This window comes from Mobula hypostoma, chromosome 14, assembly GCF_963921235.1.
Source record: "Mobula hypostoma chromosome 14, sMobHyp1.1, whole genome shotgun sequence".
Classification (NCBI taxonomy): Eukaryota; Metazoa; Chordata; class Chondrichthyes; order Myliobatiformes; family Myliobatidae; genus Mobula; species Mobula hypostoma.
The window spans coordinates 5,752,119-5,765,263 of NC_086110.1; the positions used below are offsets into that span (position 1 = coordinate 5,752,119).

The window sequence follows — 13,145 nt, forward strand, 5'->3', positions numbered from 1 at the left end:
GGTTCTAATGTTGGGTTTGAGCACATTTAACCTCTTTATTGGTATCCTACTAGATAATGCCCCTCTGTAGTTTGACGTTTTTAGCTTCATCCTGTCAATGTAGGGGAGTGATGTTAGCTGGTTTTCTGTATTTGCCTTCCTTGTTTACTCCCCTTTGCTAATAATGTACATATAGAGTCAGAATTTTGCATTGACTAGCATTGACTAGGATCTTTTAGGGAGTTTACTAGTTTTTTTTCAGGTGGCAGGGTGGAGATATGTCTACCAAAGGAGCTGTATGGCGCTCCTTCCCTCTGCTATCCTGCAGGTCATCCTTGGGCAAGGTGTAGCACCTACATAGCCCCACCAATCATGGTCACGTGAAGCCATGGGAGTAGGTGGTGAATGAGCAGATGTTGTATATCACTAGTCCTGGTTATCTGACCACTGATGTCAGGCAGGCAATCTGAAGAGTATTGATAATGGCTGGGGTTCTCAATCTTGTAAACACACTGCACAGAAGAATGCGTGACAAACCACTTCTGTACAAAAATTTGCCAAGAACAATTACGGTCAAAAGACCACGATTGCCCATGTCATATGACATGGCACATGATGATGATCACTAGTCTTTTGCATCCTATAAGGCACAAACCTAAGGTATGATATATTATTGTCAACTTGCTTGTTTTGAGTACAGATTCATAGGATCTGCTGACACTCCAAGACAAAATAACCTATCTGACTCTGGGTCTTGCTCTAAACATTCCCACTGTACCATCAACACTGTGTGGATGCATTTCAGAAATTTAGACTTTGTTAACAATGCCTCCTATATCTATGATGCCTGTGACCTAGAAGCACAGGGTTTATCATTGTAATGTGCCTCCCAGATTGTTCCCCACCCCAACTTTAGTAGATTGCTGTTGTTTCATCTTAGTTAAAAATTCCAGAATTTCAGGCAACTTAATGTAATTAAACAGGGCATTAAATACTGACAGAAACCATAGTCCATAATGAAAAAGAGCAAATCAAACTGTTACGTTGAACCCCCAGTTGCATAGGATTGATTAATCCTTGAAGTGTACCACAGGTGACATTTTAAATATGACTTGTTTGCTCTTTTAGAATGATCTGGATGATCCTGAAAGAGGAATGATCTTTGTTTGTTCTGCAACACACAAAACAAAGTCCATGTTCTTCTTCCTGGCACAAACTGAACAAGGCGACATCTTCAAAATCACACTTGAAACAGATGAAGACATGGTAGGTAAACTCTTAAGATTTCACGCTGTGAGTTTGACTTGGGGATATTAGGTAAAATCCTTGTTTATTCAGTGAAAGAGAATGGCTCTAAAGAGTATCATTAAATTAGTTTCTAATTGATTGGGTTTATCAAAAAAAATTAAACAGTAAGCTTTTTTAGTGTGCTTGAGTTAAAATTTTTGACAATCAAGAACATTCAATATTTTTAACACCTAGTGAAGCTTAAGGTGTGGTTTAACTGCCTGTCAGTTTTGAGGGCGGGGCTTAATCCTGATGCCCCTCCTTAAGTGGTTCCTGGGTATGCACTGTCTTCATTTGGGATTTAACCACAGCTGAGACACCACATAATTGTATAAGGGCTAAGAGAGTTGGTAAAAGAGCGCCTGAAGGCTTTATGTGTCAATGCAAGGAGCATTCGTAATAAGGTGGATGAATTGAAAGTGCAGATTGTTATTAATGATTATGATATAGTTGGGATCACAGAGACATGGCTCCAGGGTGACCAGGGATGGGAGCTCAACGTTCAGGGATATTCAATATTCAGGAGGGATAGACATGAAGGAAGGGGAGGTGGGGTGGCGTTGCTGGTTAAAGAAGAGATTAACGCAATAGAAAGGAAGGACATAAGCCGGGAAGATGTGGAATCGATATGGGTAGAGCTGCGTAACACTAAGGGGCAGAAGACGCTGGTGGGAGTTGTGTACAGGCCACCTAACAGTAGTAGTGAGGTCGGAGATGGTATTAAACAGGAAATTAGAAATGTGTGCAATAAAGGAACAGCAGTTATAATGGGTGACTTCAATCTACATGTAGACTGGGTGAACCAAATTGGTAAAGGTGCTGAGGAAGAGGATTTCTTGGAATGTATGCGGGATGGTTTTTTGAACCAACATGTCGAGGAACCGACTAGAGAGCAGGCTATTCTGGACTGGGTTTTGAGCAATGAGGAAGAGTTAATTAGCGATCTTGTCGTGAGAGGCCCCTTGGGTAAGAGTGACCATAATATGGTGGAATTCTTCATTAAGATGGAGAGTGAGATAGTTAATTCAGAAACAAAGGTTCTGAACTTAAAGAGGTGTAACTTTGAAGGTATGAGACGTGAATTAGCTAAGGTAGACTGGCAAATGACACTTAAAGGATTGACGGTGGATATGCAATGGCAAGCATTTAAAGGTTGCATGGATGAACTACAACAATTGTTCATCCCAGTTTGGCAAAAGAATAAATCAAGGAAGGTAGTGCACCCGTGGCTGACAAGAGAAATTAGGGATAGTATCAATTCCAAAGAAGTAGCATACAAATTAGCCAGAGAAAGTGGCTCACCTGAGGACTGGGAGAAATTCAGAGTCCTGCAGAGGAGGACAAAGGGCTTAATTAGGAAGGGGAAAAAAGATTATGAGAGAAAACTGGCGGGAAACATAAAAATGGACTGTAAAAGCTTTTATAGATATGTAAAAAGGAAAAGACTGGTAAAGACAAATGTAGGTCCCCTGCAGACAGAAACAGGTGAATTGATTATGGGGAGCAAGGACATGGCAGACCAATTGAATAATTACTTTGGTTCTGTCTTCACTAAGGAGGACATAAATAATCTTCCAGAAATAGTAAGGGACAGAGGGTCCAGTGAGATGGAGGAACTGAGTGAAATACATGTTAGTAGGGAAGTGGTGTTAGGTAAATTGAAGGGATTGAAGGCAGATAAATCCCCAGGGCCAGATGGTCTGCATCCTAGAGTGCTTAAGGAAGTAGCCCAAGAAATAGTGGATGCATTAGTGATAATTTTTCAAAACTCGTTAGATTCTGGACTAGTTCCTGAGGATTGGAGGGTGGCTAATGTAACCCCAGTTTTTAAAAAAGGAGGGAGAGGGAAACCGGGGAATTATAGACCGGTTAGCCTAATGTCGGTGGTGGGGAAACTGCTGGAGTCAGTTATCAAGGATGTGATAACAACACATTTGGAAAGCGGTGAAATGATCGGACAAAGTCAGCATGGATTTGTGAAAGGAAAATCATGTCTGACGAATCTCACAGAATTTTTTGAGGATGTAACTAGTAGAGTGGATAGGGGAGAACCAGTGGATGTGGTATATTTGGATTTTCAAAAGGCTTTTGACAAGGTCCCACACAGGAGATTAGTGTGCAAACTTAAAGCACACGGTATTGGAGGTAAGGTATTGGTGTGGGTGGAGAATTGGTTAGCAGACAGGAAGCAAAGAGTGGGAATAAACGGGACCTTTTCAGAATGGCAGGCGGTGACTAGTGGGGTACCGCAAGGCTCAGTGCTGGGACCCCAGTTGTTTACAATATATATTAATGACTTGGATGAGGGAATTAAATGCAGCATCTCCAAGTTTGCGGATGACACGAAGCTGGGTGGCAGTGTTAGCAGTGAGGAGGATGCTAAGAGGATGCAGGGTGACTTGGATAGGTTGGGTGAGTGGGCAAACTCATGGCAGATGCAATTTAATGTGGATAAATGTGAAGTTATCCACTTTGGTGGCAAAAATAGGAAAACAGATTATTATCTGAATGGTGGCCGATTAGGAAAAGGGGAGGTGCAACGAGACCTGGGTGTCATTATACACCAGTCATTGAAAGTGGGCATGCAGGTACAGCAGGCGGTGAAAAAGGCGAATGGTATGCTGGCATTTATAGCGAGAGGATTCGAATACAGGAGCAGGGAGGTACTACTGCAGTTGTACAAGGCCTTGGTGAGACCACACCTGGAGTATTGTGTGCAGTTTTGGTCCCCTAATCTGAGGAAAGACATCTTTGCCATAGAGGGAGTACAAAGAAGGTTCACCAGATTGATTCCTGGGATGGCAGGACTTTCATATGAAGAAAGACTGGATGAACTGGGCTTGTACTCGTTGGAATTTAGAAGATTGAGGGGGGATCTGATTGAAACGTATAAGATCCTAAAGGGATTGGACAGGCTGGATGCAGGAAGATTGTTCCCGATGTTGGGGAAGTCCAGAACGACGGGTCACAGTTTGAGGATAGAGGAGAAGCCTTTTAGGACCGAGATTAGGAAAAACTTCTTCACACAGAGAGTGGCGAATCTGTGGAATTCTCTGCCACAGGAAACTGTTGAGGCCAGTTCATTGGCTATGTTTAAGAGGGAGTTAGATATGGCCCTTGTGGCTACAGGGGTCAGGGGGTATGGAGGGAAGACTGGGGCGGGGTTCTGAGTTGGATGATCAGCCATGATCATAATAAATGGCGGTGCAGGCTCGAAGGGCCGAATGGCCTACTCCTGCACCTATTTTCTATGTTTCTAAGTACAATTCATCATTTGCTGCTGAATATGGGTTCTCATATATTTTATTTTTTCTGAATGTGTGATGCATTCGCTTTTAAGTTTACTGTCTTGTTTCTGGTTTCCTGCCAAATACTTATTTTCTCACCCTGAATTAAACTTATTGGCATTTCTTCATTGTGGTTAGGTTAAAATTACAGAACTCTTGATGTCTTAATGCAGTTAAAGATGGGCATTAAATGCAGGAAGCAACTATACTCTATAAATAAAGGGGAAAAGCAAATCTAACTTGCATCCTTTACATCCTCAAGAATCGCTAAAACTCAATGCTGATACAATTTGAATGCTTATGGAATGACCGCTTTCCTGAAAGGGACTGAGTGAAAAGAAATTATTGAATTCTGTTTTACTTCTGGTATCTACTAACCTTTGTATTTTACTGTTTCTCTTCCGTGGTCATTCACTGTCCACTGCCATCATCCTGCTGCTTGTGCTGTCAGTGAAATTCATGAAGCCATGTTCATTGTATGTTCACAGGTGACTGAAATCAGGCTGAAGTATTTTGACACTGTTCCTGTATCCACTGCTATGTGTGTGCTGAAGACTGGATTCCTCTTTGTTGCCTCCGAATTTGGCAATCAGTGCGTATTCATTTTTACTATTCATGCTGGACATTTTGAACAGCTTTTTCTATACTCCTGTTCTGGGTTAATTGAAAAATACCCCTAAGTGGTTTACTGTTTGATGTCCCTTAAAGACAAACCTCAGTGTGATAAATGAAGGATTCTAAGATTTTGTGGCCTTGTAAGTGAATGTCATGGAGCTTCACAGTCAAATACAAACTGAGGTGCCTAATTTCACTAACCTAACTGGTTGTGTTACCAGCTATCTGAATTATTACCAGTTGGTACATTTAAAAGGTAATAAGCAGAGAAATTAGGTCTCTCAATTTCTATGATGTTGCTTGGTATTTGGGGAAAAAAAGGAATTTTCCTGCGTATACTTAATACAATATGTAGAATGGACCAGCTTGGTCTAATGTATGGACATATGGCCTGACATGCCTGTATCATCTCCGAAGAAACTTGCAGTTACTTCCACACCATTGCTTTATTGCCTTGGAAATTTTTCTCTTTTGTGTTTATATCTGATTTTCTGTTGAAAACTGCTATTGAATCAGTTTCTCCTTTTTGAGCAGTGCTTTGAACAGCCAGAAATTCTATAGTTCCTATTCCTATTCCTCCATATTCTCCCTAGACCTGCTCCATTTTACTCTTTCTTGATGTTTATGTTGTCTGTAAATCTCCTGTCCATCAGTAGTCTTAAAGCTACGGATGCTGGAAATCTGAAACAGATAAAAAGTGTTGATAATCAGCAGATCAGGTTGCATACTAGAGACTCAGCGTTTCAGGGTGAATCTTATCGAACTCTGTCTCAAATTTCTTTTGCTGCAGTGTCCAACTTCTAAGTATGGAAAGGCATCTTTATCCCTTTTCTCAGCAAATGTGTGCTGACTGGAAATCGCAATACTCACACTTATGTTACTTTTCTTCCTGTAAAGATATTGGTCTCTGCTGATCATATCATATTGTACTTTGGAAAGGGGAATATGGTGATCTTTTGAACAGGTTGATCAGTTGCTCTTGGCTCAAAAAGATTGTCTTTTTAGAACACTAATTGTTGCCTTCTCTTAGTTTTTAAACTTGTTTCGAAATGAGTATGTATGTAATATCTGGGTTTGCAGGGATGAAATTACCAGCCAGATCACAGATTTAGTGATTGAGTGCTGATAGGTATAGATCATGTAATATGCTTTTTAAAAATAGATACACAACTTTCATATTGCAGTTACCTTTATCAGATTGCACATCTGGGAGATGATGATGATGAACCAGAATTTTCTTCAGCCATGCCCTTAGAGGAAGGAGATACCTTTTTCTTTCAACCACGACCTCTCAAAAACTTGGTATTAGTGGATGAGCTGGACAGCCTGTCACCAATTTTGACATGCCAGGTATATAATGCATTCAAAACCCTTTGCTTTGCAGGTAACTCCATCCTCCATTTTTTTCATGATTTATTAGATTGCCTAGATCAAGAAACCTTTTGGAATTGACTGTGCTCTTTACTTTGGCAGAATTAGCCATTGCTGTAAATAGTGCTAACTCAATGAATCTAATTGTTTCCTGAGCAAAAAAAAAAATCAAGTTTTGCTTACTGAGATCTGTTCTGGCTATTTATGTATTAATATGATTGTTTGCTGTCAGGTGCTTAACCATTGTTTTCATTTTTACTGATAGATTGCTGATTTGGCAAATGAAGATACACCTCAGTTGTATGTTGCTTGTGGGAGAGGCCCAAGGTCATCGTTGAGAGTCTTGAGACATGGTCTTGAGGTATGAGATTTTTACTTAGATAATAGAAGGACAGGAGTAGTTTCACTTTTAGTCAGTTCAGGATTTGAATATAATCTGAAAGTTCATAGAATTATCGGATAGCTGGTCCTGATTCCCACTTTAGACAGCCTCATTAGATATTTGTAGTTACAAGTCACGGCAGGCGTCTGAGGTACGATGGCAGATAGGTATTAGTGAAGGCTCTTGTTCTGACTGGACTGGCAATACCTTCTGTGCCTTTTTTATGTGTGTATGTTTGGTGCGGAAAGGCCTGGGTTACCGCTTACACTGCTGCTGAAATGATGAGTATCATGTCTCTTCTCTGAAAAGTATTTGGGGAAAATTCTATTTCTCTGATTCAGCAGAATAGCTCCACGCAACTGATGTGTGAAGTTGCTGGTTTTCTAAGCATTTCAGTTTAACATTGAGAAGACCAAAATCATTGTATTTGGCCCATATCAAATTTTCCATAATCATCAGTTCCATTGCTAGCTGAATTGAATTTACACTGAAGGAAAAATTCCTTTAAAGTGGGTAATATAGAAGGTTTAATATACTTCCCTAATTTTTTTTTTGACAGGTATCAGAAATGGCTGTCTCTGAGCTGCCTGGTAATCCTAATGCTGTGTGGACTGTAAGAAGACATGTGGAAGGTATGGTCTGAATAATGTAAGACACCCTCATTTTGGATAGGATGCAGTGCTATTCATATGATGGTATCCAGCAATTACACTGGAATCACGACAATTCAAAATACACTGAGGGAAGCAAGAATTCTGACTTAACATATTTCCATATTGAGTTGTAAATGTTTTTTTTTCATTTTGACTTGCTTAACCCACTGGGTAAACCCTCTGATTTCCTATGAAGTGGCATGTGTTGTTTTGTAAAGTGGAATTTCACGACAACCGGAGCTGGCATTTCATCAATAGGCATACCTGCCTATTATTGCTTCATATCAGCCCAAAATCCTTATTCTTGCCAGTCTGGTTCTGAAACTAAAGTTACTGAAAGCAAAAGGATTGATCTGTTATGAAATGCAGTCCTTGTACATTGGAAGTTAGTCCTTATTTAGAATAACTTGCTTTGATTTGACACTAATTTATGTTTATCAGTAATTTGCAAACCCGGCTATTGTGGCGCACATAATTGCGTTACCAGGGTGGTGAGATAAAAGGATTTGAGTTCAAAATTTGTTTACGGTAGCTGTGTAATTTATATACATTTTTTAGAAGTCATTAATAATGACCAGAAATTACTGAATTGTCTTCAGGGAAAGAAATCTATCAGCTTGTCTGGTCTGGCTTGTGTGACTCTGCACCTAGCAATTTGCTTAACTCTGAATTGACTGACAGACTACTCAGTTTGGCCAAGACTATAATGGCTACTATCTTCCCTCTGCTGATGAATCAGTACTGTTCCATATTGAATAACATTTTGAAGAAGCAGTGAAAGTAAAAAGGGCACAGAATGTACTTTGGGTGAAGGACTTTAGTGTCCATCGTAAGAGGTGCGTGGTAAAACCAACCACCACTTATTTAACTGTTGTGGCCTGAAGGATGTGGCTGCCAGTTTGGTTCCACTTCAGGTGGTGAGTGAACTAACAAAAGGCATTGACCTACTTGACCTCCTCCTTCCCAGTCTACCAGTGGAACATGCATCTTTCCACAATCTTTAAATGAATGCTAAGAAGCTCCACACTATTTGTGCCAAGGTAGCCTATTTAATTAGTTGACACACCATCAACCTCTCCAAGTGTTCATTTTCTCCACTACTGGCTTTGTAGTTAAAGCATATAATCTTTTAAAACACAGTCTGCAGTTGTTCCCATAACCTCCCAAACCGCCCCCCCCCCCACCCCCAGGAAACCGACCTTTTCAAGATCAGAAACCCGGCTGAATTTCATCACCCACTTTGCTTTCCTTGTACACTAATCTGATAATCTGATTTGGAATTGGCAGTCTTTCATCGTCAGCACAGGGAAGTACTTTTACTAAAGTGGGCCTGTGTTCTTGTATTTTTCTCTTTCCATTAAATAGCAATCATGAGTGGACTTTTGCTTGAACTTCCAATCCTAGCCTAGTGTGTTTCACTCAGTAATTTTCTCCACTATGACTTAATTTGGGGTTAGGTTATTGAATATAAATTGGGGTTAATCTGGAAAGGCATACTGTGATTTTTGTCATTGTGTCTTATTGTAAATGATGTACAAAACTGGAAACTGCAATATTGGTCTCTTGGGCTGGGTACAGCAAGTTTTGATTGTCCTTATATATTTTTAAGCAATTGTATGATGATCAGATCAACCAAAGCCATTAGCAAACGTGGAATAAACATATTTCTTTCAGTCAATTGAGTAAATTTACTTCTCGGTTTTGGTTGGGAATGAGTAGCATTTGGAATTCCTACTGCACTTTAATTGTTTGGAATGGAAATGGCTACTTTTTGATTCTTTTCAAACGAATGGTGCTTTTTACTTGAGTTTCTTGGAAAATAATGCTCCAATATAAACTTCAAAAGAACATAAACTTGTTCTGCCATTAAAACATCCTCTTATTTGGGGCAAAACCATTAAATTTTGTAAATTGGCTAATGGATTATGCTCGTTCCCATTTTATAGTTTCATTTATGATGGCAACTGACACTTTACATCTTGCCTGCAGTGTCTGGTGGGTAAGAGTTCATATTTGCCTAGCCTAAGTGATTGTTTTGCTGTTTATAGTTTATACCCTGGTTGTCTCTTTTGAGTGTGAAAGAGCAGTACTAACCCTGGCTGGTATATGGTGGCTCGATCTCTACCAATACCAAGCCTCTGTTTCTCTCCCACAGGTGGCCGGGGAAGGTGCTGCTCATTCTAGGTGCGTACCTGCTGCTAGGGCCTCCGGGATATTGGTTTAGGACAAACATTGTAAAGAAAAGTCCTAATCAGTGATTACATGAAGCAGAGCACTGATGATACAGATATTCTACATGAATGGAAAGCTGCAACGTTCCCAACCTTCCCATCCCAACAATAGAATCATTATGAGAATCAGCAAGACTATTGTCAGTGTTGTCATTAGGTCTGATGTACTTTATTGGTATTTATGCAGGAAAGTGCATCTCAGTGACTGTGCTGCAAAAGTGGTGCTTCACATTTTTTTGATTGCAAGCTCCTCAAACACCAAAAGTTTAACCTAATGTGAAACTCAAAACTCCCCCTCCAAATGTGACTCAGGTTTGGAAGTTCATAATAACTGTATTTTCATAATAACTTCATTTGGATGGAGGGACTGTTGTACTTAATTAACATCCCTAAATAACATTTACTGTACTTTATTGTGGGGGTTCTGAACTGTTTGTTTTGGAAATCTTATGAAAAGCTAATGCAATAATTGTGATATTTATGTCAGGTTTTCATTTTAGCTGCAGTAGAAGGTTGTAAATTCAATATTTTGGTCATACTGGTAATGTAAAATACATTGTTGGCAGATTTGGCTGGAAATGACAAGGATGCAGTGCAAGATTAATTTAGGAACACCCAAATCATCAGATTTATTGTACTTCAAGATCTTTAATAGATCTTTGAATCAAATTAGATTGTCGACGTTCACCAAATAAACTTTAATATAATGCTGCTTTTATGAACTTAGCTTTATCGTACCAATTCCTAAGCTGGGTTTGCTACCAGCAGGCAGCTTATCAACCTGTTAGCTGCTCGAGGGCTTGACCTTCTAGACCTTAACTAACAGTGGCTAAGAGATTGCCAAACTCAAGATTTGAAAACATGTAATAGCCTTTTTGTCTTTACTAATAGATTTTCCAGTCTCAAGCCAAAATAGTTCATGCATTTAGAAGTTTCATGATGACATTTATTCTGTTTCATTCTTAAACCTGTCGCTAGTATTGCCTTTGTCAAGGACTAGGTAGAGATGACTTCTAGGCAGAGCCTCATAGCAGTAAGTGGTACACTGTATTTTTTTTATGGTGTTCCTTTTTCCCTTGTCCTGTACAAGTCATCCCCAGCACACAAGACAAATAGGATCAAATCTACAAGAGACAGCCGACTGCTTTCAACAGAACATATGGTGATCCTAATAGCAGCTTCATTTTGACATTGGGAGGGACTTTATTTGTGCAGTAAAAATGAAACCCACAAGATGCAATAAGGAATTGCCACTTAGTGATTTCCATTAGAGGCAAGGTAATGCTTATTGGCAAATTGTATTATATATTATAAGTGTTGAATGTTAACCTGCAAGTGTATTTTGCACCTTTTTTGTGTGTGTTTAGATGAATATGATGCATACATCATTGTGTCTTTCGTGAATGCTACACTGGTACTGTCTATTGGTGAGACCGTAGAGGAAGTGACAGACTCTGGATTTCTGGGTACCACCCCCACACTCTCCTGCTCCTTGCTTGGTGAGGATGCACTGGTTCAGGTAGGACTATAGGGTTTAGCCCAGGACGTAAACATCTGGATGTATTTTACAGCCTGTCGCTGTTTTCTAAACAGGGTTCTTCAGTTTCTTTCACTCAAATATTGTGCCAGATTATTGCATACAAAAAAATCTTCACAGATCATGGCACACTTGACTGTCCCATATAAAGTATGCGCAGTTTCCTGCTGTAGCTTCAATAGCACCACCCAAATATAAATTTGAGCAACAAGAGTAAGGGAATGATACTGTTTGTAACTTCATCTCCACGTCACACCACATGCTGAGTTTCAATGTTGCTGGTTTAAAATCGTAGAACTTTTAGTGTTGTGAGTATTTTAAACACATGGACTGCAGCAATTCAGGAGGAAAAGTAGTAAATGATGTGTCAGCAATGCCCATATTCTGGGAAAAAATTGGTTTGTACATTGGCTCAGCTGAATCTATAATGTTTTATGCTGGCTGTTACCAATAATTTCATTGACTGTTCGAGTAATCTGTTTTGCATACCCTTCTTGCTTCACTCATGCAATCTGGGAAAAAAATGTAGCATCTAATTTTTTGAATTTAAGCCTTTTCCCTATATTTTTTTAAAAAAGCTGGTGTAATCTGTTTAAGTGGCAAGACGAGCTACATGTGAAGTGTCATAATTAACATTATTTTATTCCTCCTAAATCTAGCCCAGTGACCATTAGTACCTCATTCAGCATTTTTCAGCTGAGTAGAAATTCACCATCTGTATGTGCATAGCTTTTTCTCCTTGAGGCAAAAAGTTTTGTGTCCCAATGACATGCTGAAATAGAAAACATCTGAGATTTCCATTGATCAAGTGATTATTTCACTGGTGTGATTTAATTAATTTGTATTTTAATTAAATTGTTACTTTCAAAAAATGTTTTTTATCCCAGAATTAGGAATGCAAAAGTTGGAAGTTACAATTGGGTTATTGTTGGACCTGTTGAAAACTTTACACTAATTTCTGAAGTCTCACCATGGGAAAGATTTATTGGCAATGGGATACAGGCACGGTACAAACTCACTAGAATTTTTGGGCCAGAATTAAATTGCAAAAACAGTCTCAATAAATGAGGATTGTATTTCTCCTAAGTGTCAAATTTCAGTATGATTGCGTTACCTGGGTTGGTTAAGCTGTGATAATTTATTTTACAGCTAGCCTATTGAGGGTTGGTGATGTTACATATTCAAACAGATGGTACTGGAAATCTGGAGCTCTTCCCCTGTGAGCTAACACAGCTGGAAAAATGGAAAAATCATAAATTGATTAGAGAATTTTTATTTGGCCAAGATTACTGAACAAAAGTTTGGAGTTAAATTACTGCCATGTGATTCCAATGAGATAAATTTGAGTAATTGATTAGCTGACCTACTTCTGTTCCTATTAGTGGCAAAATGAGTCTGGTGAATTGTAAGAGTTGTAAATTGTAAAGAAAAGGTACAGATTATAAGGTTCAATTATGTAATTGTAAGTGACTGAAATTAGTGTAATATTCTTGAGGAATAATTGTTGATTAATCTACCTAGCCCACTAATGTTTTGCTGGCCATGTGGTAACTTTGGTAATCTTGGATAAATAGAATGAGGGACAACGTGATGGAAGGCGCTCAGAGGATAATTACTGATGGAAAATTCTTGCCAATTGACATAGTGTTAACAAGAATACACCTGGGAATGCAATTGAATGCTTGATGGGGATGTAATAATTGATGAAAATATGACAGTTTTTCCACAGTTTTGAAGTGGAGACTATTTTAAAAGGAACATGATTTATCTGGGCAGGAGCAACATGAAATAAAGATGAATTAG

The 13,145-nt window shown here is 39.1% G+C and overlaps 1 protein-coding gene across 1 annotated transcript in view; it reads left to right on the forward strand.

Annotated features, from left to right (window-relative positions):
* The window catches only part of sf3b3 (splicing factor 3b, subunit 3), a 60,043-nt gene that overhangs the window by 15,929 nt on the left and 30,969 nt on the right, over positions 1-13,145 (forward strand). Inside the window, exons 8-13 of the mRNA XM_063066615.1 lie at positions 1,108-1,245; positions 5,042-5,145; positions 6,353-6,518; positions 6,805-6,900; positions 7,481-7,553; positions 11,173-11,324. Coding sequence (XP_062922685.1) covers positions 1,108-1,245; positions 5,042-5,145; positions 6,353-6,518; positions 6,805-6,900; positions 7,481-7,553; positions 11,173-11,324 — 729 coding nt within the window. The remainder of the gene's footprint in view (positions 1-1,107; positions 1,246-5,041; positions 5,146-6,352; positions 6,519-6,804; positions 6,901-7,480; positions 7,554-11,172; positions 11,325-13,145) is intronic.